The sequence below is a fragment of the Callospermophilus lateralis genome, chromosome 9 (genome assembly GCF_048772815.1).
Source record: "Callospermophilus lateralis isolate mCalLat2 chromosome 9, mCalLat2.hap1, whole genome shotgun sequence".
NCBI lineage: Eukaryota > Metazoa > Chordata > Mammalia > Rodentia > Sciuridae > Callospermophilus > Callospermophilus lateralis.
In genome coordinates this window covers 24,007,500-24,033,835 of record NC_135313.1, presented here as the reverse complement: position 1 = coordinate 24,033,835, position 26,336 = coordinate 24,007,500, and the positions used below count along the sequence as shown (strand labels likewise).

The window sequence follows — 26,336 nt, the reverse complement described above, 5'->3', positions numbered from 1 at the left end:
TGCAGTTCATTGATAGAACTTTGATGTACTGTCTCCACCCCTACATGCCCCTTCCCCAAAATTCCAAACCTGCGAACACTTTGGTGAAAGTCACTTGTTTTACAAGCAATTAGAAAAGGGTTATTGGTTTTTAAAGTCCTTTCAGCCCCTTGGGTGATGATAAGGAGAAACCGATTTTTATTTTCTTTTCCAATCTCAGGGATATTACATAATGCTTATTAATAATGTGATTTGCAAGTGAATTTAGAAGATGCTCAATAAAACTATGCTAAATGTTGCAATCAATTTGGTCTTGAATTGAAATAAAACTCAATCTTATAAGACTGCTCTCCTAGAAATGGTTTAAATGCACAACCAATGACTCCTATATGTATCCAGGAATGATGCAGATAACCGAAAAAATGGAAATGGAGTGGGGAACTACATTCCATCATCTACTACACTACTAGTGTAATGCCTGCATACACTTAAACACATTGGTCTATGCATGTTCATATTTATATCATTCCAGTTAGAATGATGGCCATCAAGAATACAAACAATAATAAATGCTGGCGACGATGTGAAGAAAAAAGAAGACTTCTACTCTCTTGGTAGGATTATAAATTAGTACAACCACTATGGAAATTAGTATAGAGGTTCCTCAAAGGACTTGGAATATGATCTAGCTATATCACTGCTCAGTATTTATACTGAAGAATTAAAGTCATCATACTATAGTGATATATGCATAACCATATTTATAGCAGCACATTTACAATAGCCAAACATGAAACCAGCTTAGGTGTCCATCAGCAGATAAATATAAATAGATAAAGAAAATGTGGTGTATATACACATGGAATTTTATTCAGCCATAGGAAGAATGAAATTATGTTATTTGCAGGAAAATGGATGGAACTTGAGAATATTATGTTAAGCAAAACAGGCCAAATTCAGTAAGTCAAGGTTATATGATTTATCTCCTATGTGGAAGATACAGAAGAAAAAGGGAAAATAAACGTAGGGTGGTACAGGAGAAATCTCATGAAAACTGAAGGGAGATTAGTAGAGTAGAAGAGAAGGACCAGAGGAAAGGAGGAGGAGAGGTAAAGGAGAAATACCAGGGAAAGATACTGGCCAAATTATATAGTTATAGTGTATGCAGTATGAATACATAACAACAAAGTCCACCATTATGTACGATGATAGTTGACCAATAAAAATATGAAAAAAAAATTTAAAAAAATAAAAAGCTGCTGCTCGAGGAAATTTTTAGTCATAATATTCTTTTTGAGATGACAATATATTTAATAGTACTAAATAGCAAGTTATATGCCATCTAGCTCTAAGAAATTTTTAATTATAAAAAATTATCTATCAACCTTCTCTTAAATAGTAAAATCACAATTATGCCTCCATTTATAATAGTGCAGTGGGATGAATGGGCTTGCTGAACTACTGATAGTCAGGAAGGCCTTGCCATGGAGTTGTTTTGATGAACTTCATACCAAGAAACAATTAGTCATGTATCTCCAGCCAGCCATACATAGGAAACAATAATTTCTTCCAAGTCATATGTTGGTCTTGTTTTCCAACAAGCATCATAAAGCATTAGATTTGATTATATGGCAATGCAAATTTAGAATTCTAACATTTTAGAAGTCAATTCTACATAGCTTTGTTTAGGGAAAAAAAATTTCAGGATAAAATATCTAATTACATGTTTAAGCCCCTCGCCCTTGTGTTTTTTGCTTTGTTTTGTTTTTGGTTTCCCTGTCGTAAATTATCTGCACTAAGGCTGAGCTTTGTGGAACAAGCCTTTAATTCCAGTGACTCAGGAGGCTGAGGCAGGAGAAATGCAAGTTAGAGGCCAGTCTCAGCAACTTAGTGAGACCTTGTCTCTATCTAATAAAAAATATAAAATGCTGGAGATGTGGCTCAGTGGTTAAAGATCTCTGGGTTCCATATCCTATACCAATATATATATATATATATATATATATATATATATATATATATATATATATATATTCACATTAAGGCTGACAGGAATTGGAAGAGCTATATACAATGGGTGAGATACGTGCAGCATGCTAATACTGTTTTTAAGATTAAAGTGACATGCAGATTCCAACCTCTAGCAAACCTATACATATGGGTAAGAAGATGAATCACAGACATGCTGTAACTTCAAAACAGTCTTTCAACAGAGATTGGGTGATTATTTCCATCTTTAACAGAATTGCTGGCAAGAGATTATGTATCAATGATCTTACAGTCATTATTGAGTATTAGGATATTGTTGTTTCTGTTTTGGTTTGATGTGTGTGTCTATGTGTGTGTATAGCTCCAGGGTAATTTGACACCTGAAATAGATCTAATTGACAGGATGGCTGTTTTCATCTAATGGTTTGTTACATCGATGGACCTTAGCCTGGCCTCAATTATAGACATCAGCATTTACTACAAAAGAAAGCAACATCTAAAAGTGGGAGGATACGGTGACAGAGAGAGGATAGAAGAAAGAGAGTTCAGCCTATTTCCATCCCTATGCTGCTATAATGTTTGAAGCCAAATTATTCTCCCTTATCACTACACTTGATGCAGGAAAAAATAACTACTTTTTCTTATTCTTATGAAATAATGGGATGATATAGCCTTAATTCTGTTATTCTCACTGAAAATTTACATCCGTGGGATGTTTGCGTAAAAATATTTATAGGAGTACTCTTCTTACACTTAGAGCAAATCTATTTAATAAATCCTAAATGTCCATGATGTGCCAGGCACAATGCTTAGGTGGAGGATGCAAAGATGAATAAGTCTTAGTTCATAACATTGAACTTTAAGGGCATGGCCAAGTGCATATACAGTTGCAATATGGTATGAGAAATGAAATAGAACTGAACACTGGGAGTTGATAGAGGCCAAAGGAAGAAGAAATCACTTTGCTTGAGTGGAGTTTAAGGAAACCAGAAAATGCAAAGAACCTTTTAAGCATTTAGATAACTAGGTCTTGAGTCCTTAAGAGTCATTAGAGCAGAGTTCTGGAGGGCTGCTATTCTCAGGAGGTTCTGATTTTTGTTTATTCTGCTTATTGTAAGCCACAGGTAGATATATTTGCATTGCTAATTGTCTTATTTCAAAATCTGCTGACATGTTACTGTGGTTGTGTATGAGATGTGTGGGTTAGTCAATTTTTAATCACTATTTGTTTATCTAGATTTGGTCTGAGTCAAGGGACCAGTCCTTGATTGGTGAGCCTACTGGGAAGTCAGCACTTTTGCCATGTATGAAACTTATATATGGATGGCTAATTGTAATCTTGCATTAATGACATTAATGGAGAGGAGTGAAATGTATGATTATTTATTTATTTATTTATTTATTTTTTATGTGGTGCTGAGGATCGAACCCAGTGCCTTACATGTGCCAGGCAAGTGCTCTACCACTGAGCCACAGCCACAGCCCTATGAAATGTATAAAATTAAATATTAGAAAAAGATAAAAAGAAGAAGAAGAAGAACAACAACAACAACATCAACAACAACAACAACATTCCAGTGTGTAGCCACAGGGTAAGCACTGAAAATACCATTATTGAATGGTATTAAAATTGAGTTGGTAGAAATTTCTTATAAAAGATCCCCCACATTGCTTATTGTCCATATTACTCATGTCTTTTATTCTCTTAAGAAAAAAAAATTACTATTAGATGATCTTTTGTAAATATTTTTGGAAATTGCAGAAAGGTTGTGATGAGCTCCCTTTCCCCTGGAATCTCATCTAGGGACAGGTCTTACTTCCCTGTCACCCCCACCGCAAACCACCATGGCTCCCATCACCATGCTTCTGCTCTTCTTTGGTCCCAATTTGACTGTTCTCCTACTATATTAGCACCTTTGCAATGTTTCCAGGATTTGGAAAGTTTCCTCTTCTCCCATTAATTATGTATATAGAACTGGTCTACTTGAATGTGCCCTTATTTCTTGACTTCATGGAAAAAATACAGTAGGAAATTTAAAAAAAAATGGGTATCAACATGTATGATTAAACATGTCTTTCTTTAAAAATGTATCTTTGTTCTTCACTATTGCCATTTTCATCATTTATGACCCTCCATCCATGCCACCTGTGTATGAAATTGTTCTTGTTTTTGACAACTTATTTATCTATTGATTGTCCAACATCTTCTTTGTGCTGGTAAAATCTGATCAATTTGCTTCTGCAATCAAAATTTTTTTTCAACTAGACTAACATTAGGACATTTTATTTCATTCAACCCCTTTGACTGTAAAGCATTTATAGCTTAAAAATAACCTTGGTATTTGTTCAATCTATTTGGTCATTTTTTCCCTCTAATACATAACCAATTACCTCCAGGAATAATTCAGTCTTTTAAAATAAAATTCTCTTTTCCACGGGAGTATGTTTCCTCTCATTTATTTTATGTTTATAAATGTTGCTTCTAAAATATCATTAGTTATTTAAACAAACACATTTATCTAAAATTTTATCTTTTGCATGTGCAATTGATATAAAAATTAATAAGGTATTTTCTTAGTCTTCAAAATCCTGTGCATTCAAGCTCTTTTTCTCTTTTATAATAGAAATTTAAAAATTATATACCCCAACTTTCAACAGTATTTCTAGTTGTATAGAAAATAGAGCAGGCCAAGCCAGCCTCAGCAATTCATCAAGACTCAAAATAAAAAACAATTTGGGATGTAGCTCTGTGGTAAAACAACCCTGAATTCAATCCTTAATACCAAAACAAAAAATCTCAATTATTAAGACAGCTAAAGCAGAGCCACAGTGGGGATTGAACCTGGATTGCTTTACCATGCTTTACTACATCCACAGATGCTTTTTTTTTATTATTATTTTTTATTTTGAGACACTGTCTCACTAAGCTGCTGAGGGAAAGCTTCCTTAAGAAGCTGAGGTTGGCTTTCAACTCACGATCCTCCTCCCTTAGCCTTCTGAGTCACTGAGAATACAGGCATGCGTCACCATGCCCTGCATGAAAACACTTATAGTTCCTATCATCTATTATATGTCAGACATGTTTGTATATTCTCCGCTTTTTACAATTGCATTTGACTCCTCCTGGGTGTTGTTCTACCCCCAAAAAAGAGATTGAAAAAGTTAAGGAATCTCTTCAAGGTCAAATAAAAAATTTATCAGATACCAATATCATTTCTCTTTCAAAAAAAATCAGATGACTACTGGAAATGGCACTGCTCATTCAAAAAAATTCCATAAAACCTAAAATTCATGCAGAAAACCTAATATGAAAAATCCATTGAGTCACCAACTGTTAGAACCTCATTACATTAGTTTTTCAGATCATGGTCTCTAAAAGTGAAGACCACATGTGGGTTATTGAAGAAAACTGAGTCCTACACTTCCCAAAGGGTGGTATAAAAAGTGATTTCAGACACACAGGGAGTACATTAAGTAGCCCTGAATCACATTGTGTGGAAGTTCTTCTTTCTGATTACATCAAAGAGAAAGCCTCAGTGGTGTGTCTCTATCTCTAACTCTAGCTATTCTTTCTTCTAATAAAGAAACAAAGAAAGCCTCAGGCCTGGAGTCTTTAGCAGTCAGGCACTTAGGTTCTGCATTGATGTTTTATTACTTTATACTTATGTTGGCAATACTGAAGTTTCATTTGTTTTCATTTGTGGTAGTAAAATTAAATTTAACTTTAAAATATGTTTTTATGTAGAAAATGTTTCCATAAAAATATTAAAATAAGAATGTAGTTGCATATGGATTTGACAATTATGAACACAGTTTAATACCAACGAAAGCTATATAATATTGCCTTAATGGTAATATTTTCATTTTCGGAAAGAAAACAGAACACTCAGAGAATTAAATAAATTTGTCCCAGATCACAGCATTTAGTTGGAGAGAACAGAACCTTGGGATTTTGTTTTCCATTAACTACTTGAAAGAAGCAGTGTGGCAGAAATGAGTCATAAATAGGTACCTTTTAGATCAGAAAGAATAAGAAACAGTGCAGGCAAGAATGCTATGAAACCTACTTGTAGGATTTCCCAAAAGCAATTCAGAGAGACCTAGATGTTTCCCCTTACATCGTCTAACAGGTAAAACTATTGGTGAAGAGAGATCAGTGAAATATGTTCAACAAACTTTGGTCAAGATAAAATCTAAAGCTGAGATGTTAGAGAAAGCAGCCAAGCAGCATAACATTTTAACAATACTCCAATAATCAACAAGCCTTCTAGACTAAAGAAATTAAATTTAAAGAAAGATAAGCATGGTATTCATGAGCAATGCCAGGATTTTCTATATCACACTTTATTAAAACCCTCAAAATTCCTCTTGGACACAAATCCCATAAATGCAGAAAGTTAAAGAGGAAAACCTGGAGGGAGCATTTGGGTAAAACAGCAATTCCAGAGTGTATTCAGCTACCCCAATCACCTCACTAAACCTATCTTTGGAAGGTTAGAAATGTTACTATCTTTTCAGAAGTCACATGCCACACTTGCTGAGGCAGTGCATCATTCTCCAAGAAAATGGAAAAGTTAAAAAGACTAAAGGACTTTAGAATTTTCTAAACAACTTTCTATGAAACCCACGAAATCCTGTTCCTCCTCTCTTGATCTTACTTGGTTGTTTCCACAGTGTTATGAGAACAGATTTTTTTTTAAGTGAGAAAGAGGAGAGTGCATGGTAGAATGGACTTGATATTAGAGGAAAGAGAGATGTAGATTCTTGTCTAGCTATGCCCCCTTTCTTACTGTTTGACTTTGGGCAGACTCTCTTTTACTGAAAAATACGGAGATAAATGATGTTATTGGATTACTATGAATCTATATAAGAAACACACAGGGAAGGGAGGATAACTAATTAATATTAACTGGGTGCCTAAAATATGCTAGACTCTTGAATTTCATCTTTTCTTTTTGCTGTTCTACAGTGTAAATGGCCCAGTGCCTGGAAAATACAAGGTGTTCAATTAAGTTGTTGTCCATTTTCTCTAACTTACAAGGCACCCCATTATATTGTTAGAATGTTCTAATTGTTTGCAAATTCTTTCTTTTAAGCCAAAATCTGCCTCCTTTTAAACTTCTGCCTAATTCCCTCTTCTGGAACAACTCTAAACTGAACCACTCCCTTTTCAATGAGAGTCCTCCAAATAATCTCAAAACAATTACTACACTTCCCTTTCCTACTTTCCTCACCAGGGTCAACACACCCACTTCTTTCAACTGTTACTTTGGAGACATGGCTTTCTGGAACATATTATCCCAATTGCCTATTATAACCACACTCTAGTCAGTCAATTCTACTCTTAAACATAGGGTGTTTTTCTGAACATAAGAGTTCAAATGCAGTCTGAGAAGAACTGTTGAATCTGTGCTAAGCAGTTTATTGAGCAACGGATTTGACTATTCTTTTAGCAACATTTGTGCTAGCAGGATATGTGATTTTTTTCATATGTAGGAGACTCTTAAAGAAGACATGAACAAACAATTAAACAGTAGTAAAGAATAAGACACATTTCTGTTTGAAAACAGGTAATAATTTAATATTTGCCTTTCTATAAAGTGACAAAGGTAGTGTGAATTGTTTAATAAAGATATATGGCACAAGAATTGAGCTTAATTATCTGCAAAGTTAAACTTAGTTAAGTTCTTGAGTAAAACTCTTTAGAATGTCCTGAGTTTAAGTTCTAACAGCTATGGATACATGACCCTTGGGCAAGTTTGTTAACCTTTCTGTATCTCAGTGTCCTCATCAGCAAAATGTTATTGGCCCACTACTTCACCTGGGTGGGGAGAATCTCTCCATTAAAAAGACAGATTATACCTAAATACTAAGATACTAAGGCAAAAGGTGCCTTATTAATCTTGAGCAGAGTAGTTTAAGGTCTATAAGGTGAAACTCTACCATTCAAAAGATAAAAAATCTAAGCTATTTGGAAAACACCTTGAAACACACTTCACACATGCTTTAGTTATTAGCATATTCCTGTATTTGCAGCTTCTTCTCTGCTCACCCCAATCCAACCTATCCCATTATTCTTAATGCTTTTTCTTCTTGCCTTCCAAGCTCATTCCTTTCTAAAGGATTGAACCTCTTACCTATTACCATAGTCCTCTTTATTTTTACCACATGCTAGTTAACTTGTGCTTTCTGCTTCTTTGGGGAGAATAGTAAGTGTTGACACTTTTCCAACAGCTTGACTTCATGGGGAATAATAAAGCATTTGCTACTGTGCTACTGCCTCCTGAAATAGAATGAAACTGAGGCCAAACAGTCCACAAAGACACCACCCACTGACATCAGTTAGGTCCTTTAACTGACAAGAGGGAAATTCAAAAGGGGTTTCCCAGAAGAGTTTGCTGTGAATTTTATCACCTAGACTGCTCCCAAATATGTTCCTACTATAAAAATGAAGCTACTTATCTTGATTCTTAAATGTGTTTAAATTATATTCAGCAAATAAAAGGTTAATCCAAGCTCTCCAGGAAACTATATTTGTTGGAAAGACAACTAGGTTATTGCCCCCAAAAGGCTAAAGAACAAGCAAGTTATCATTTGCAAAGCTTAACTTCTTGTTTGCTGAATTTAATTAAGGAGAATAAACATGCAATAGTCATCTAGTTTTTGCAAATAGAATGTATACTGATAAATGCTTTAATTACAATTACATTCCCTGGCTACCTTCCTACCTGATAATTGATAGAGCCCTGGCAATGTACCTTACTTGGGATGCAGAGTACAATTCCAATAAGGAAGATTTCCTAAAAAATTGATAGGAACTCAAGAAGACTCTCACCAGATACCTTTAGCAAGAACTTGTTTTCCTGCCTCTCTCCTGTTAACTACCAGGACAACATCTGCCCTATTGCCCAGATTTGAGACCTCAGAATCTGTTATAGTTCCAATGTTGGAAGTCCCACAAAGAGCCATGTATTAAAACTTGATCTCTATGATTGACCTATTGTGAGGGTATGGAACCTTTAAGAGGTTGTAGGAGGTCCCTAAGTCTCTAAGAACATATCACCAAAGGGAACTATGAGACTCTGGTCCTATTTTGTTTGCTAGTTCATGACAAAGTGAGTAGCTTTGCTCCATCACAGGTTCCACAGGTTAAGTTGCCTTGCCATAGGCCCACTGATCATGGACTATAAACTGTGAACCAAAATTAAATCTTTCTTCTGTATAAACTGATTATTTGGGGTATTTTGTTATAGGAGGCTAAAACATTTTTTTGTTTGTTTACTTCCTCACCTATCACCTCCATATTCATATAGTAATTAGTGACTTATTTCCCTTTCTTGTCTCCACATCTGTGAATTGAATTAAAAATGGAGAAGATCTTCTGGATGTTCACTTAGAGAAACTTCTAATCTCTATCTTTTATAATCCCCATTCTTTTTTTCAACTAACTCAAGCTTTATTTCCATATAAATCTTTTTTACCCTCCCCTTGCATACTATTCAATCATTCATTATTTATCTCAGACCTTCTTTGGGTTCCAAATAGAGTGCTAAGTACTGGGGATATAAACACAATGAAAATGACACATTGTTCTCAAAGAGATTTGAGTCCATTCTGGAAATGTCTGTAGCATTGATTATACCATTCTAACATATTTACAATGTTTGGGCTCAATATTGTTAATTAACTTAGTCTGTACTCTTTATAAAACAGCACAATAAATTACAAAGAATTGCCAGTCAAGAGACATCTGCTGATGAATAAGTGAATGTTTAATTCTGATGATGGAAAATCTAAACATTAAAGTGTACATACCCCCAGTGTTCTCCATCATGTCTTTCTCATACCCACTGTCTTCAATATTGATTAATCCTGGGTCTACCAATGGCTATGGCTCTCCCAAAGCCTATCTCCTACTATAATTAATATAGTTCTGAAGTTTTATGATTTGGCTATAAAAATTTCCATGCTTTGTTTCAAACTCAGTTAGTTAATTAATAGGTTAGTTATTTCTTCTGAAATCTATTCTGAATAATAGATGCATCACTGGTACATAGTAATCAAGAATAAGGCAAAATGCAAATGTATAAATCTTGAAGCAAAAGAATGAGTAAAAATTCTCACTTTGCCTGTTAGCTCTATGGTCCAAGAAAGTCATTTAATTTCTCTGAGCCTAAATTTCATCATTTCTAAAATGGGAATCATAACACTTTGTAGCAAAGTTATAGTAAGGAGTGGGAGATGGTTAGCCACAAAACCAGCACATTGCCTTGCACCCACCTCAACAAGTGGTATTTGGGAAGTGAGTCTAAAGATGCTTACTTGTACTGTTTCTTATTAGAAAAGATATAGGTCCAGTATAATAAGATTCGCTTAAGAAAACAACTTAACCAAGCTTACTTTTTCCTATTCAACGAATAAGACTTTATTGAACATATACTCTGTCTGATATATATAAATTGACAAAAGTGAAAGTGCATCTTATAATTCAGTACATTCCCACACAATGTGACAAATGTAATAATGCAGATGTGTACTTAGTACTATAGGCAAACAATGAAAGACATCAGTTCTGCTTGTCTTCATGGTAAGCGTGAGGAAACAGACCAAATATGGAGAACATATTAATGTTGGGGAATAAATAACTTATATTTAGAATAAGTTATTAAAGAATGTATGATTTTCCAAAAGAGAAGTGTGAAAAGACATTCCATAAATGGAAAAAACTGAATGCAAAATCATAGAGACTTTATTTATTTTAAAAAATGAACTAGTAGAGGAGAACATGTTAATGGGTGGGAATTTTCGGGTATTGAAGGCAGGCCAGAGGAGATGCATAAGGCTGTGATAGTTATTTGGTTTTGTTTAAGCAACACAGTTTGGCAGCAAACTAAGCTACCTACATGTGCATTAGGCTTTTATGTATGTGTGTAAGTACATAAATTCAATTTCCAATTTTTCCACTATAGGTAGCATAACATTTATTACTAACCAAATCATTTCATAGAACATAAGATAAAAGGTATTACAGGCTCAAAAAGACACTGTGAAGAGAAACTCCAATTAGAAAAGTAAATAATGTAAAATAATTCCTTTGTATTTAATTCTGATGGACAAAGTTCTAAAGGATAAAATAATCCATTCTTATTGTTATAAAATTTACCTATTCATTCATTTCATTCATTTGCAGAGTAGTCACTACACAATAGACTCTGGGTTTTATGCAAATTCTGTAGTGAACTAGATATGACTTTTCCTACTACTTATTATTATTATAAATAGATATTAAACAGATACTTAAAGAATTGCTATAGTAGAAGTGTTACCAAAAAGCATGAGGAACTATGAATGTATGTAATAGAAAGGAATTCACTAAGACATATGAGTGCTTATAAAGAAATGATTGATAAAGAAGACCAAAAAATTGAACAGAACCTATCCAAGATAGAAGTAAGTGTGCACATGCTTGTGTTTGTGAGGGGAAAGGCCTAAGAATTAAAAAAAAAAAAAAAAGTAGTAGAAGTAGAGCTGAATTCAGAAAGGTAGGTGGCTACAATTGAAAGATGGCCAGTAAATTTAATGTCACAAATGGCAGCAAGAAGATAAGGCTTTGGGCAGGGGCCAAATAATAAAACAATTTTGGATTTTATCCTAAGAGTTTTGGCCTTCAGAGGATGAAAAAGGTTAAGAGGGAACACAATACAATTCAGGTATGTAACCCCTAGTTGCTTGGATTTTCCACTGTTCTTTCATGAACTCTTGTTAAGGCTTTATTGATGCCTCATTGATTTCTTTTATGAAGATTTCCCAGTGCTTACATGAAATGATGTCTGTTAGATTGTCAAAACAGCCCTTACTAACTTTGTAGAGCCTTTGCACATTTTTAGCAACTGACTGCCTCTTTAAGACAACCAAGCATTTGACTTATAATTTCAAGTTTCTGAAAATATGAAATCATGCTCAACCAAAGGCTGAGATTCTGAAAAATCTTTGTAAAACTGCATTGTCAAATCTTCTGGGCATGCCACTATAGTTGTTGACTTGGAGAATTAAGTAAGAAAGTAGCCCAGGAGGTTTAGACAGAACCACCTATTGCTGAAGAGCTATAAGGTACCAGGCACCAGGAAAGGCACATTTATTTCTGGAAACAAATGGGGCATCAAATTGTTAAAGAGGATTTACTTCAACACTCAATTACATATTCTGATTTTTAGGAAGAAATTTAACAGAAGTGATTTTGAAGAGGCTTATATGTACTAAAACAATTACCTTAATTTTTACCACTGTTATAATATATTTAAATGTGATATTTTATAGAAAATGGGTTCAAATTAGGGATCGGGAGAAATAATTACAGTGTTTCTAAATGCAATGGTTTTTTACATTTTATTTTTACACTTTTGATCTTTAAATTATACTCTAGGTGACCAAAGAGAGACCTTTAAAATTGATTTGGTCTCATACAAAATTATTCAAGTTTAAATCTGCTCTTTCTTTCAAAAAAACAAAAACAAAAACAAAGTGTTTCATTTTAAGAGTCAGAGAAAAATAAAGCCAATAAAAATGTACTTAGTTGTAAATTTTGAGAAAGGTTTTATTTGGTTAAATTCCAATGTTTGATTTTAGAACTAAAAGCTCACTGGAGAAATGCTTTTGTTAATCTTACAAACTCAGTTAAATGTCATTTGTTCTCACTTTGAACCAAGGACCTTGCTGCTTACAAATAAGAGAGGTGAAGAAATAACCTTTATACACTCCATTTCCATGAGTGCAAAAAGCACTAAAGAATTATAGAGTAAAATGTGTTTGTTACTTGGATTCTTCTATACTTAAGGTTGAGATCAGCCTATAAATTCATTATACTTATATTAAAGTTGAATTTAAATATGACAGGTCTCAGAATTATGTATAAAGGAACATTTTTCCTAATAAACTCACTTAAATTTAAGTACATTTGCAATAATATCATTTTTTATCTGTAGAATACATTGAAATTTGGGGAATCAAAACTTGTTAAGAGCAGCTTTATTATTAATTATTTTTATTAGAAATAAATTAGTTATTTCTCATTTTTAGTTGTTTTATTTTTAATAATATTCCCTCAGAACATGGTATATAGTTAATGTTTTATAGTAATCTAATTCTTGAGCCTAGAAAATGGTAATTTGCATTTATATATACCTCAATATAAATGGTCATGAATTTGTATTTATTTACAGATGCATTTGTAAATATTAGAGTTCTAAATAGCAATCTGTTTCTTTTTTCTATCATTTCTTCTAATACTCCCTAAAATACTTGTTTTCTGTTGAATATGTATCTTTATTAAAGGTTATGTTTTATTTAGTTTTAATATTTAAAAATATAGAGAAAACTCTTGAATATATTTTTATTTAATATTTTATTTAAATGGTTAAGAAGAAAATTTCAAAAATATGCTTAAATAAGTGCCAAATTAGGAATATGTACATTTTTAATTTTTGATTTATCTTGTAAGATTTCTGAAGAGGATCAGTATTTTGATTCAATGTATACTTTCAGATTAAATAGTACTTAAACCCTGAGTAAAAAAAAAAAAAAATATATATATATATATATATATATATATATATATATATATATATGAAGTGTAAATTGCATATTTCAAATGCAATACAAGTTCTATGATTAAATTTAGTACAAAATCAAGTTTCAATTTAAAAAGCCAGCTGTAAATACATACATACAAAATTGCATATGTATTATGTTTAACGATCTTAGGAACAGCTTGCAGAAACTATCAAAGCTTTGAAAATTCCATTTAACCCAGAATGTCTGCTTTGACCCAACTGACATGTCATATATTATTATTCTCTCTACTTCCTTTTCAGTATTCTCCATCTCGTCCAGCTAGGAGACCACCAAATATGTTCAAATACAGCAAATGCAACAAATATTTCCATTTACCACAAAGGCAATTTTGCATGTAATTCAAACCAACAAAAAACTTAAAGAAGTTGGCATACTCCACATTATTCTAATATTTGTTTACCTGACCAAGATATTTCTTAAAGTCAGAGCTTCTTTGAACCTAATGATAGTGAGTTCTAAACATGTGGACATTGATCTTTGCACCCCTCTCTTATAATCTGTCCCAATTAATGACATGGAAGAAAAATTTACACTACTATGCTCAATGAATAAATAGCTAAAGATATAAATATGTGACAAGGGAATTTTATTTACTTGTCCGTCATTTAACAGAATTACAAATATACTACTTTTCTATATTATATTTTCAGGAAAACAAATTCGTAACTGTACTCTCGTTTTTAAGTCCTGCCTCAGTCCGGCTGCAGCAAAATAACGGGGGGGGGGGGTGAGGAGCAACTGGTGTAGTTTGATACAGCAGGAGTAGGAGCCATTTATTGTAGGACCGGAGGGGTATTTACACATTACACACAGCTTATCTTAATTAACATAAACTAGATACAGCAGTCAACCAATAAGGAATCTCCACACTTAATGGCTTGCTGGCATTACTTCACAAACCACTCCCTCTGCAAAATGCCAGGCACTATCTTGACTTGTTTACAGACTCTAACAAAATCCAGTTAGAATCTATCACTGATTATTTATATGTGCTATATAAGAAAATGTCATACTCATTTTTTTGCTAATTATGAGAAGATAATACATGTGGGCCTGCTTTATGATGCCATAGATGGTTCACTGAAATGGTGTTTTTCTCTCCAATTTTTAATGATTCTAAAGTCTACTTTTATCATCCTGATTCTAATCAATCTCTCTGATGTAATCTCTCCCACACAATTCATTCTACCTGGTATTTAATGAACTAAAAACAAGCAGGCAATGGTAGCTTGTATTAAAACAAACTATTCAATAAATCATTTTATCACCCAAAGAAATAAGTGTTTTATAAATTATCTATTTATGTTTAAGTATGAATTCTAGTCATCCACTGTAAACTGCCAAAAGACAATGAAAAGTTGGCACTAAAGGTAGAGATGAAATGTGAATAATTCAGAACTTTTTATTGAGTCCCACTGGTAGTCCACCCTTACTGAAAACAGCTAAGGAACAGGTCAAAGCACAGTTACTTGCTGCAACTCAAAACGCATTATTGCCAAGCATCATTTGTGACTTTATTGTAACAAAACCATGCTAATGAATTCAAGGTCTTAGACTCCAGGAAGCCAGTCAGCATTTTTTTAGTCTGAGTTACATCTTTCTCTGCCTTCCTGCAAAAGTGTGTCATTAGCCAGAAGTGGAGGAGGTATGAGAAAGAGAGTGGAAAAGAATAAGTTCTTTACCATCAATGGAAAAGAGGTACAAATTTCATGTCCTATGGAGTGGGAGAAAAGCAACATCCTCAAGTCTGAAAAATGCCATACATATCCTAATAATAGAGGATGTGGATCACATTATAAAATGTTCATTATTAAATAAAAACAAAGACTATATATTAATTTAAGAATAGGAAATTTTCTTTTTGAGACAAATGAATTACATATTTACATGATTTTTATTTAAAAAAAGAAATTTTTAGATGATATCACAAAACACCTAGTTCTGTCAAATTATGCAATAAAAACAGATTATGCTTTTAAAAGTTTGTTACATACTCATAACACCTGTGCTTGTTATTAATTATCTGAGAGAAGATATCATATTTATCATTTTCCCTTAAAAACTATATTTTCTTTCTCTATCAATAATAGAATATAGTGGTGCTATTTTAAAATATATATCTTAAAATATTCTTTTCTTTATTTATAAAAGACATGTATAACTAGTAAACTTTAAGGCTTTTGAACTATAGCATACTGAGATCCAATAAATTTATGATGTCACTATTCCACATACATATACCAATTTCTAAACTTATCATTTCATAATCCTAACATATACAGTTTCCAAAATAATCTATGTAAAATTAAAATCAAGTCATAGATTAAAAATTACTACCTATGATAGCCATGAGTAAGGAAAGGTATTAATAGTACTTATATATACCCTACATACATACCACACTGTGTTATATATAGTTGGAAATTGATAGTTATTTGCTTAAGGTAGATAAATAGAGAAAATGAATTTAAGGTACAAAAGCTGGTGGCTCTGTCACCTTTCTAGAAGCACTGAGTTATTGAATGCCAGCAGTAGCACAGAAGACCCATGTGGTGTCAAAGAATAAAAGACTCCAAGAATTTTAATGAGGGTAAAAGGTCTAATAATTCACTCCCATTACGTGCTACATTTTGCCTTGCTTTAGAGAGTTCACTAGTGTAAGACAATAGCACAAAGTCTGTGATTTTTAAGCCTTGCTGCTTTCTATTATATGTCTTAACCTTGTGATCATGATAAAGCACACAGTAAATAAGTTTTAGGCCCTTTTTCTAGCTAACTATGTGGTATCTTGGGGGGTTGAATGTTAACATAGTCAATCTTTTCCAAAAGGAAATGTAAAAACTGAACACTGAAAAAACAAAACTGGTTAAAAGAGCATCAAGATTGTTACAATAAAAGCATCTTGAAAATAATGCCTTTAAACTTATTTCAACAAAACAGAGTATCTAACAAAGATTAAGAGTATCTAAAAAATCATTGTAACAAAGTATCTAACAAATCATTAGAGGGATTTTTTAAGGCTTATTTATGAATATATCTTCAGTCCAATTTCAAAGGCCTACTTTTGCTGCTTTCTTGAGATCTTGGGAGGTGTACTAGATGGGACATTTTAGTTATAGTAGAGGAAACAATCTTGTCCAGCTTAATGGGGAAAGGGGGAGATTATAAAATTACCATGAAGTTGCAGGAGCATTTTATGGCTGGAATGACTGGACCTAACCAGTCTTCAGAAGCACACTAGACCCTGGAAATGAATGGCTCCCACATCAGTATTTGGGTAAATAGCTCTCTTTTTCAGCTCTTTGTGTCTGTTTCAGAGTTCTGGCTTCATTCTCTTGTTTGCACATCCTCTCTGACATTCAAACCACAAGACAAAAGAAGGCTGTGTTCTGGTACCCAAGTGAATAAGAAACTAACTCCTACAGAAACTGAACACTCTTGGATACAATCCACTCATGTAAAGGGGTTCTGACTGATCCAGCCTGTCTTATTCCCAAACACCTGGCCTGTTGGTGGAGACACAACGAAATAACATGACTATGAAGAGAGATTCACATGTTCATTTAGAGAATATAACACATAGAAAGCCAGGATCCATAATTGAAGAAAAATACTCATGTGTTCATTCAACAAATATTTAACTTACTCTATTTTAGGTGCTGCTCTAAACATGGACAATGCTGATTGTATATGTAAGTTAAACAGGGTAACCTGCTTTCATGAATCTATACAACTTAGGGTGTCTTCATACAAAACAAAACAAATGACAAAACACTACTACCTTGCTGGTTAGAGATGAAAATAAGAATGGGAATTCCTTTTAAAACAAAAGTGATTTACTTGACTTCCAGAAGTAAGTAAATAAATAAATCCAGAATCATTCGAAGATCACTACCCATGATGCCTTCGCAAACACATGACAGCTTTAGGTCGTTCTTGGAGAAAGGGAAATTGTGAAACTTCTATGGAAAGTTGTTCAGTAAATTAGAGTTGTATAAATAAACCTGAGGGATATGTGATCCATATACTAGATTAATGAAAGTTTCTTACTCATTGATATAATTCAAAACATGAAGGAAATAATGGTATATTGGAAAATACACCTTCTTTACATTATAATATAGACAGATTATGTGTTTTGGAGGAAAGATACTAAGAGCCCAAATAGGCCATAATGTGGTTTGCAGAAAGAATATAATTTTATATTAAATGGAGAGCTTTTAGTATATTCTAAGGTATAATTTGGAATAATGGATTTCAATAATATACTATTATGAGGATTTTGGCAAACAGTCTCTGTTCTCAGGACTCAGTAGAAGAGTTATTGCAACACTAAACTCATCAAGTATCAAACAGTGAGGAATCCAGGGTGTTCTGTCCTTTGTCCACTTCTTTATCTTATTCCTTTCAAACTCCCTTGACTATTTCATCTAATCCCAAAATGTTAAATTGTTCTGTCGATGCTATTATTTCCTAAGTATCTGTAATATAAGACTCACCACCTTCCCAATGCAATATTTTAGTCTACCTTCAAACATTCTCTTTATTCCCACTGCATTGTAGGGCAGAAACCACATGTGATTTATTTGCATGTAAATGCCTAGTGTTTGGAACAATGCACACAAAGAACCCATTTATTAACTCTGATTTAGTCCTTCAATCTAAGTCTTAACCTAGTTACTCCCATTGGAATGTGCTAGTCTTCCACCCCACCCACCTCATGAGCTCTTATTCATTTTCTTGTGATTCAATTCAAGCACCTCTTTGATGAAAACTTTCCAGAATCCTTAGGAATTAGCCTTTCTTTTCTTTGCTCAACATGCATGCCTATTATTAACTCAAGACAATATTTTATGATTCTGGGTACTTTTTTTTTGTATTAGCAACTACATAGTTATATAACTATAAAACTTTTTTGTCTTATGCTTATTCATACTTATATAATACATAAATGCACACACAGAGAAACACACACAGTAGTTATGTATTGCACATCTGTAATCCTCTACAGACTTCAAGATCACAGAAGTCACAGACAATAGATTACTTGCTATCGTATGCTTGGATTAAGAAGTAGAAATATGTCATGAGTAGAAAATATTTTTATAAAGAAAAAAGTATGTCATCAACAAGGAAAAAGACAAAATAATACTATTAAACTATTAAAGTTAGTCTTTTTTCTTTTTCTTTCTTTTTTATTATTTTTTTAATACAAGGTCTATGTGCTCAGGCCTGCTTCAAATTTGTCATTCTCCTGTCTCTGCCTCCAGCTTCCAAGTAGCAGGGATTACAAGAGTAAACCACTGTGACCAGCTAGAATACAAAGTTTATATAAAGTTTTAAAGATGCTACTTAGGAACTAGCCATTACTTATTTGAAGAAACAACTTAGTTTTTGTTTCAGGTAGAAACCGTGGCCTTCCTTATCTTATTCACCACCAAATCTGTTTATTTTAATGCTTTCTTTCTTTCTTTTTTCTTTTTTTTTTTTTTTTGGATCAGAATGGCCACTCAAAGATATCCAACATCAACATCTATATGCTACTTTCATAAAGTTTAAAAATTGACTAAAGGCTATCTTTAGCCTTTTTAATCTATTACAAAAATGGGAATACTAAAATTATAGAAAAAGTATAAGATTTTAATGTGACTCAATTTAAAGATTGTCATTTACAATATTAATAATTATTTTAGTTGTCCAAGAAATCTAGGTACACATGCAGAAGACAAAGCAAACACACACCTGAAGAAAAGCAAAAGTCTCTAAATTGCATTTTTGAATTTTCTCATATTGCTCCAATCTAACAAACTATATAGACTACTTTTTTGGCCTGCTTCACAATTCAGTTTTCTCCATTAGTTTCCCTTCTTCCAGAATGCCATTAAGTTTCTTTTATATTAGCTAGAACAGCTTGTGTATATTCCCTTTCTGAACAAGAGCCTGCCCCCATATATACATATATATCAAATATACAATGTTTAAATATTATTTTTATTTCTTGTTTAAAAAACTATTAAAATTATCATAGTTCTCTAAATAATATAATATCCACTAAATAATTTACCATATCAGTACTGGGAATATTATCAGCTTGATTTATGCTAGACAATACTTCTAAGATATATTGAATATTGTTGAAAATAATACCAAATATGTAGTGGTAATGTTATCTAAAATGTATCTTAATAATTCTTCTCTAATAATAAATTCTTCATTGTGCAAAAACCACATTCCCAGATCACCTTGTACAGTCCATTTTAATTTTAGATTTTCCTGCAACTATTCCAGTTACAGAAAAACTGTAGGTATTAGCATTTAATAGCTTGTTTAACAGAGTAACATTAAAAAAGGCCAAAAGAAATTTCCAAAAGGATAGATTGTCTCTGGATAACTTCATCTTTACACATTATATGCATGCATACATGACCTATATAAGTATTTTCAATGTCCCATGAGATTACTTTAAATAATTTATTGGGTCTCAAAACCAAGCACCCTCCCCACTTTTGGTAACAGTCTGAGTCTTCTTATGGTAATACAAAAGAGTCTAAAAATGTCCAAAGTGACAGGAATGGAACAGAAAAGGAAGTGATTGGCTAAAGTCACCAATTCTTATCTGATTGGTCCTCTGACTCTCCTAGTCCTCAGCCTGTCAGAAAAAGACAGACTTGCAAGATGTCATGTACTACACCCTGACAGAATCTTTTATCCATCTCATGGCAGCAGTAACTGCTGTAACTCAAGGTGTCAGTCATCATGTCATTGTTACTCTTGTTCTTTTCCTGAGTGTGCTTCTGTATCTTATCTTCTTCCCCTAGTCACAAACCCTGCCGGGCAGGAAAGCATCGCTCTCAGGTCCAAGCCAGCAGGTCTCCCTTTACACATCATGACACCACTGTCATCTCATAAAGAAGAGAAAGAAAGAGACAGCTTTACCCGCAGGAAGGAGAGGTCCCGGTTGTGCTCGATGCTGGTTATCTCCAGGTTGCCCATGACTACCTCACAGTTCTCATAGTATTTGCGCAAGGCCCGGTACTGCTGTTCCAGGTCAGAGAGGGAACTCAGTTTATTCTCTGTTCCTGCACACACTGCAAAGACAAAAGATACACGTAAAGTTACATAACCTTTACATTACACCCACAATGATGATGTCTTCCTCCAAATCATTTCACAACAGCCAATTCCAACTCCCCAAATGAAAGTATTCTGAATGTCATTAAAAGGCAAAAACTCACACATGAATAAATAGCTTCACATTTATATTCCTAAATTACATATGCTAACCAAGACAGTGAGAAGGAGCAGGTTCCCCAGGAACACAGAGCAAGGAGATAGAATAATCTCACTTGCGGTGACTATATCAAGCAAGTAAATATATTTAATTTCATTTAAACATGGTTTACTTTAGGATTTGTAATTTACTCTATTTTCTAATAGAGTAATTGGACATATGTAAATAAATCAAAATAAAGAAAAGATAAAAGTAATATTTTAAAAATAGTATTTATTGTCTTTGTAAAATAAGCTGCTGAGCAATTTTTTTAGATTATTAAGATATGCTTTTGGAAGATCTCAAAATGCTCTTTTAAAAAACACGTTAAGCAATTTAGATTGATTAAGTATGTACTAAAAACAAGATATAACTTTTATTGTTATAACTGGATCATCACTGTATATTCATGAATGTTCTGAAGTATAATAAATAGATAATCAATTACCTCTGTTTTCCATTTTTCATGGAGGGAGTCTTGAGTCTGTTCAAGAGCACATATATATACACATATGTGTGGTTTGGGGTTTATATGTGTGTGTGTGATATCTTTTTGTCTCCAGAGACAGATTTTTAGTTGTTACATCTCATGGGTCCCTATTCTTACCTGTACACACTTTTTGCCCTTTAATGTACTGACCCTAATCTTCAACAGACTAAAAAAGTTATAATATAGATTTTTTAATAGTAGCTTGAGAAGTTAAATTGTAAATTAAGCTTTTTAAGTGAGTTACATAATTATATTGTACTGACTTCAAGGCAAAATTAAAAAGTACAAGTAAATTTTCAAAGCACTGAAAACAGAGATGAGGAATGAACTCATGTGTAATCTGTGTGTTATACACACAGAAATGACAGAGAAGTCTTGATGCTTATTGTGTTCAAGGGGATTAGCTTCAGTAAAGGAGGAAAACAAATCTAGATGGGTGTTTCCTAATCGTTAGGACTATCTTAAAATTCATTTTCCAACAAACACATCAAAAATAATAAAGACCTTAATCCAAAAGTCTTTAAGGATAGTGCAGATTTTTAACCATAATGGAAGTTCATTATAAAGACAAAAACAAAACACACATTTTCTAGTCTAGATTTTTAAAATTTATAGATATGCTCTGTTTAAAGTTGAATTATGTCCCGTGAAATATAAGTTGATATCTAACCCTAGTACCTATAAATGTGACTAATATGATTTGGATAAATGTCCCCCCACAAATCTATGTGTTAATAGCTTATTCTCCAGTCCATAGTGCAATCGAGAGTGTAAACTTGAAGAGAGGTAAGGCCTAGTTGGAAGTCTTTAGGTTACTTAGAACATGTCCAAAGAGAATATTGTGACAGGCCAGCCTAGTTCTCTCTCTTTGGTTTTTGCTCTCTGGCCACAGGATGAATGGTTTTATCAGGCAATGCACTATTGCTGTGATGTATTGTCTCATTATAGGCCTAAAAGAAACAGGGACAAAAAAGTATGGACTAGAACTTCTGGAACCATGAACCAAAGTAACATTCTTCTCTTTATAAGCTATTCCAGACATTTGTTATAGTAATGGAAAGCTGACCAATACATTAAGTATATTTTGAAATAAGGTCTTTATACATATACTCAGGTTGAGGGCATTAGAGTGAGCTTTAAATTCAATAAGATTGATGTCCTTTTCAAAAGAGGAAAATACTATATGAATGCAAAGACACCCAGAGAGAAAGCCCTGTCACCACAGAGACAGAGTGGAGTGATAATAGCAAAAAGTGATGGAATGCCAAGATTCCAAACTACCACCAGATTTAAAGAAAAAAAGGAAAGAACCCAACCTACAGTCTCAGAGAATATATTCTTGTTGAAACCTTGCTTTCAGATTTCCAATATCCAGAATAGTGGGGAAATAGTGCTGTTTTAAGTCACCTAGGGTGTAGCACATTGTTATGGCAGCTCTAGGAAAACAATACATAGTCTTCAGACTTTTTTTTCTCTCTGAAATCCCACATATAAGTAAGTGCTAAAAATCACTTCCTTTCTTTCTATAGTCCTATCTTCTTGTCACCTCCAATCTGTTCTCTTTCTCCCTCCTGAGTTTCAAGCCCCTCAAACACCATATTGGAAATTATTCGCTGCCTTTGAGAAAGCAATTTTTTGTAGAGTTATGATGATAGATGATATAGCAAAGACTTCTAGAATCTTAATATCACTTTCCTATTCCTTGATAGTAATCGACTGTACAATTTTCAGCTGGCATGTAGCCACTAAAAATAAAGATTTTATTTCTCTACTTGCTTGGAGGTAAGTTTGACCAAGAGACTAAGTTGTATATATTGTCTGACACCTTCTTGGAACTTTATTTAAAACAGGGTTGGAGTCTGACTTTGTGACCTTACTTCTTCATGTTCTCCTCTAGCCTTCTGCCAAGAATGCAGATGTGATAGCTAGAAGTTGACTATCATCTTGGATCGTCATTAAAGGGACACATCCTAAAGAGAGCTGAGAAATAAACTGCTGCATTCTGCAGGATTTTCAACTAATTAATGTTGTAAATTGTCACTTTATCATTACCATTAAGATAATGGTGATATTGGTCCTAATCAATAAAACACTACACTTAGGAAGGATTAAATTCTAAATAAGTTATATCCTCTTGACCTTAAGTTCTTGGTAAATACTCACTGTTCAATTAATCCAAATATCTGTATGATTTAAATATTTAGAACTGTATTTAAATTTCTCATAATGGACATACCCTACTCTGTGTTGTAATAATCTACTCATAATCATGATACCCACAAAATGCTATAAACTCTTTGAAGACAGATTCAATGCATTTATAACTATTTTGTATCTGCTGAGCTAGAAAACACAATGCTTTGCAAGAAATTATAATTAAACAATGTTAGTTTAATTGATATTAAAATAATTAAAACTGGTATTCATAAAATGACCTTTAATTCAAAAAGAATTCCCACTGTTCAACAAATGACCAGCTGTGTTTTGTATATACCTTATTAAAATGCAAAATCAGAATAAGTATGTTTTGAAATATATTTCAGCAAAATTAAGATCTTCCAATAAACAGAAAATTTGATACATCAGAACTTTTTTTTTCACTAAACATTCTAATCTTTGAGTTTTTAATATATGCTTTTGAATTTAGGTAATTTTTTTCTCTGTAAGCCTTTCATTTATATTTATGCTTGATTCAAACTATGTAGAATCGATAGTATATTCATCAGAACTTTTATCTTGGAAGACAGGCCTGATTGTTAAAGAATTAGTTTGGATAGACGCATACAAATCATTCATAGTTCTCTTCATGAGGTCTCCCCTGAATGCCTCACAACTTCCATTTGTCAATCGATTTTACAATCAGGCAATGTATACAAGACAATACTTAAGCCATCAAGTTTCATTGATTTCACAAAGCTGTTTATCAAAACAGAATTGAAAAATCTTCTTCACCAGCCAAAACAAGCTTAACAAAATTCAGTCCCCTTTGCCAACCACTATTATAAAGTCCTTAAACCATAAGCTTACAATAGTTCAAGCTTCAAAAATCCTGAATTTACTTGTGCTCCCTAGAGTTTTCATCCCAAATGTAACTCCAGGAGTAAAGCTATATGTGATAAAATCACCAATTATTCTCTTTAGTATCGATTCAGTTACAAATGTAGCTATACTTGTAAATGCTGGGCTTTTATTTTTCTGCACTTCAGCTTTACATCCAACAGTGAGTAAATGACTTAATCCTTAGTAAAAAAAAAAAAAAAAAAAAAAAAAAAAAAAAATATATATATATATATATATATATATATATATATATATATATATCTCAAGAACTAGGAATTTGTAGCAATATAAGAACTTGGTTAACAAAATTATTCATTTGATTCATAGGGAAAATAAAGCAAAATGAAGAAATGTTAACAATCTCCATATTAATACCCAAAATCAATTTTTGCCTCCAGGCCTGTTATGGCTATGAAACCAGAATTCCATTTACTGACAAAAGAGAAACAATAACAGGGGAAAAAATAATTTAAACCAATGTTTTGCCTAATTCTCAAATTAAAATGCCCATAATGTGATAGCAATTAAGAATTGAATAATTTTTTAATACCCGGTATTAAACTAGAATCATAGAAAAATATTTGTTTGTAAAAATTTCCAAGGTCTTTTGTAAAGGACTCATGCAGTTGTACAAGTCACATACAAAGAAAACAGTGATTAGTGTATACAAGCCATGCATACATTGTTTGTATGTAACTCAGAAGCTATCGCATAGAAAATATTTGAGTGCAAGGTCCTAGGTTTGATCCCCAGCAATGGTGGAAAAAAAAAAAATGAAAACCTGATGAATAAAACCTCTTTAATTTTTTTTTCTCTTCAACATAAATAAGTACTTTTTCTTTTAGAAACATTAACATATTAAAAATACTTCATATTGATGGAAATGGTCAAGCATTTAAAAATCAATGTGGTAAACCCTTAAAATATAAAATATTTAAAGAACATGTAAGAAGCAGCAAACAATTTCAACACTCATTTCTGAATCCTATTACAATTACATGGAGACTGAAAGTTTTGCCAGGCAACATATTCAAAATGTAAACCCAAATGAGGTGAAATTTGTGTTGTCCACTTCAAAATTAATTCAATCCATTCTTTGTTCTCCCCTATAATTAGGGAGTAGCATCCTAATGATTTCCAGGGATTTCTGTTTTCCCCAATTCAGAGGATGATTTTCTTTTTTGGAGAGGGAGCAAGGGGTGGTAGCAGGTGTTGAACCCAGCTGCACTTAACCTGGGAGCAACATCCCCAGGCCTTTTTATTTTTGAATTTTAGACAGGGTCTTGCTAAGTTGCTTAAGACTTCACTGAGTTGCTGAAGTTGGCCTTGAACTTGGGATCCTTCTGCCTCAGCTTCCCAAGTCACTGGGATTATAGACATGCACCACTCTACCTGCTTGAGGATGATCTTTATAAAAACATAAATTGTTCCTATCACTTCTCCAATACAAACACTTCTTGATTTCTAATACCTTTAAAAAAATCTGTGTTTATCTTTGCAAAATTGTAACCCTTTCAGAAAAGCTTTCTTCAACCATCTTATTAAATATGTACCATGTTCTCATAAAGTATACTCTACCAGGAGACACAAAAATTATTCCACTGAACAAGAGGTAAAAACTGTCACCCAGCCACTTTGGGTTCCTCCTGCCACTGAGTCACCAGCCATAGAAAAATATTATTAGGCTGTCTGGTGTAACTGAACCTAGCAAGGGGGAAACTGGGGCTACTAATCCACAATGTAGGTAAGGAAGAAAATGTCTACCAGGCAGGGGCTTCTTCCTTAGTATACCTCTTGGTACAATTATAGTGTTTCTGACAAAGGTCAGTGGAAAACTACAACAACACAGTCCAGGCAGTACTACTCAGGAATGAAGGATTAGGACACCCCATCATGTAAAGATTCATGCTTGCTGAA

The 26,336-nt window shown here is 33.1% G+C and overlaps 1 protein-coding gene across 1 annotated transcript in view; it reads right to left on the bottom strand.

Moving 5' to 3' along the window:
* Positions 1 to 26,336, bottom strand: part of Erbb4 (erb-b2 receptor tyrosine kinase 4) — a 681,070-nt gene that overhangs the window by 635,427 nt on the left and 19,307 nt on the right. Inside the window, exon 2 of the mRNA XM_076866449.2 lies at positions 20,536 to 20,687. Coding sequence (XP_076722564.1) covers positions 20,536 to 20,687 — 152 coding nt within the window. The remainder of the gene's footprint in view (positions 1 to 20,535; positions 20,688 to 26,336) is intronic.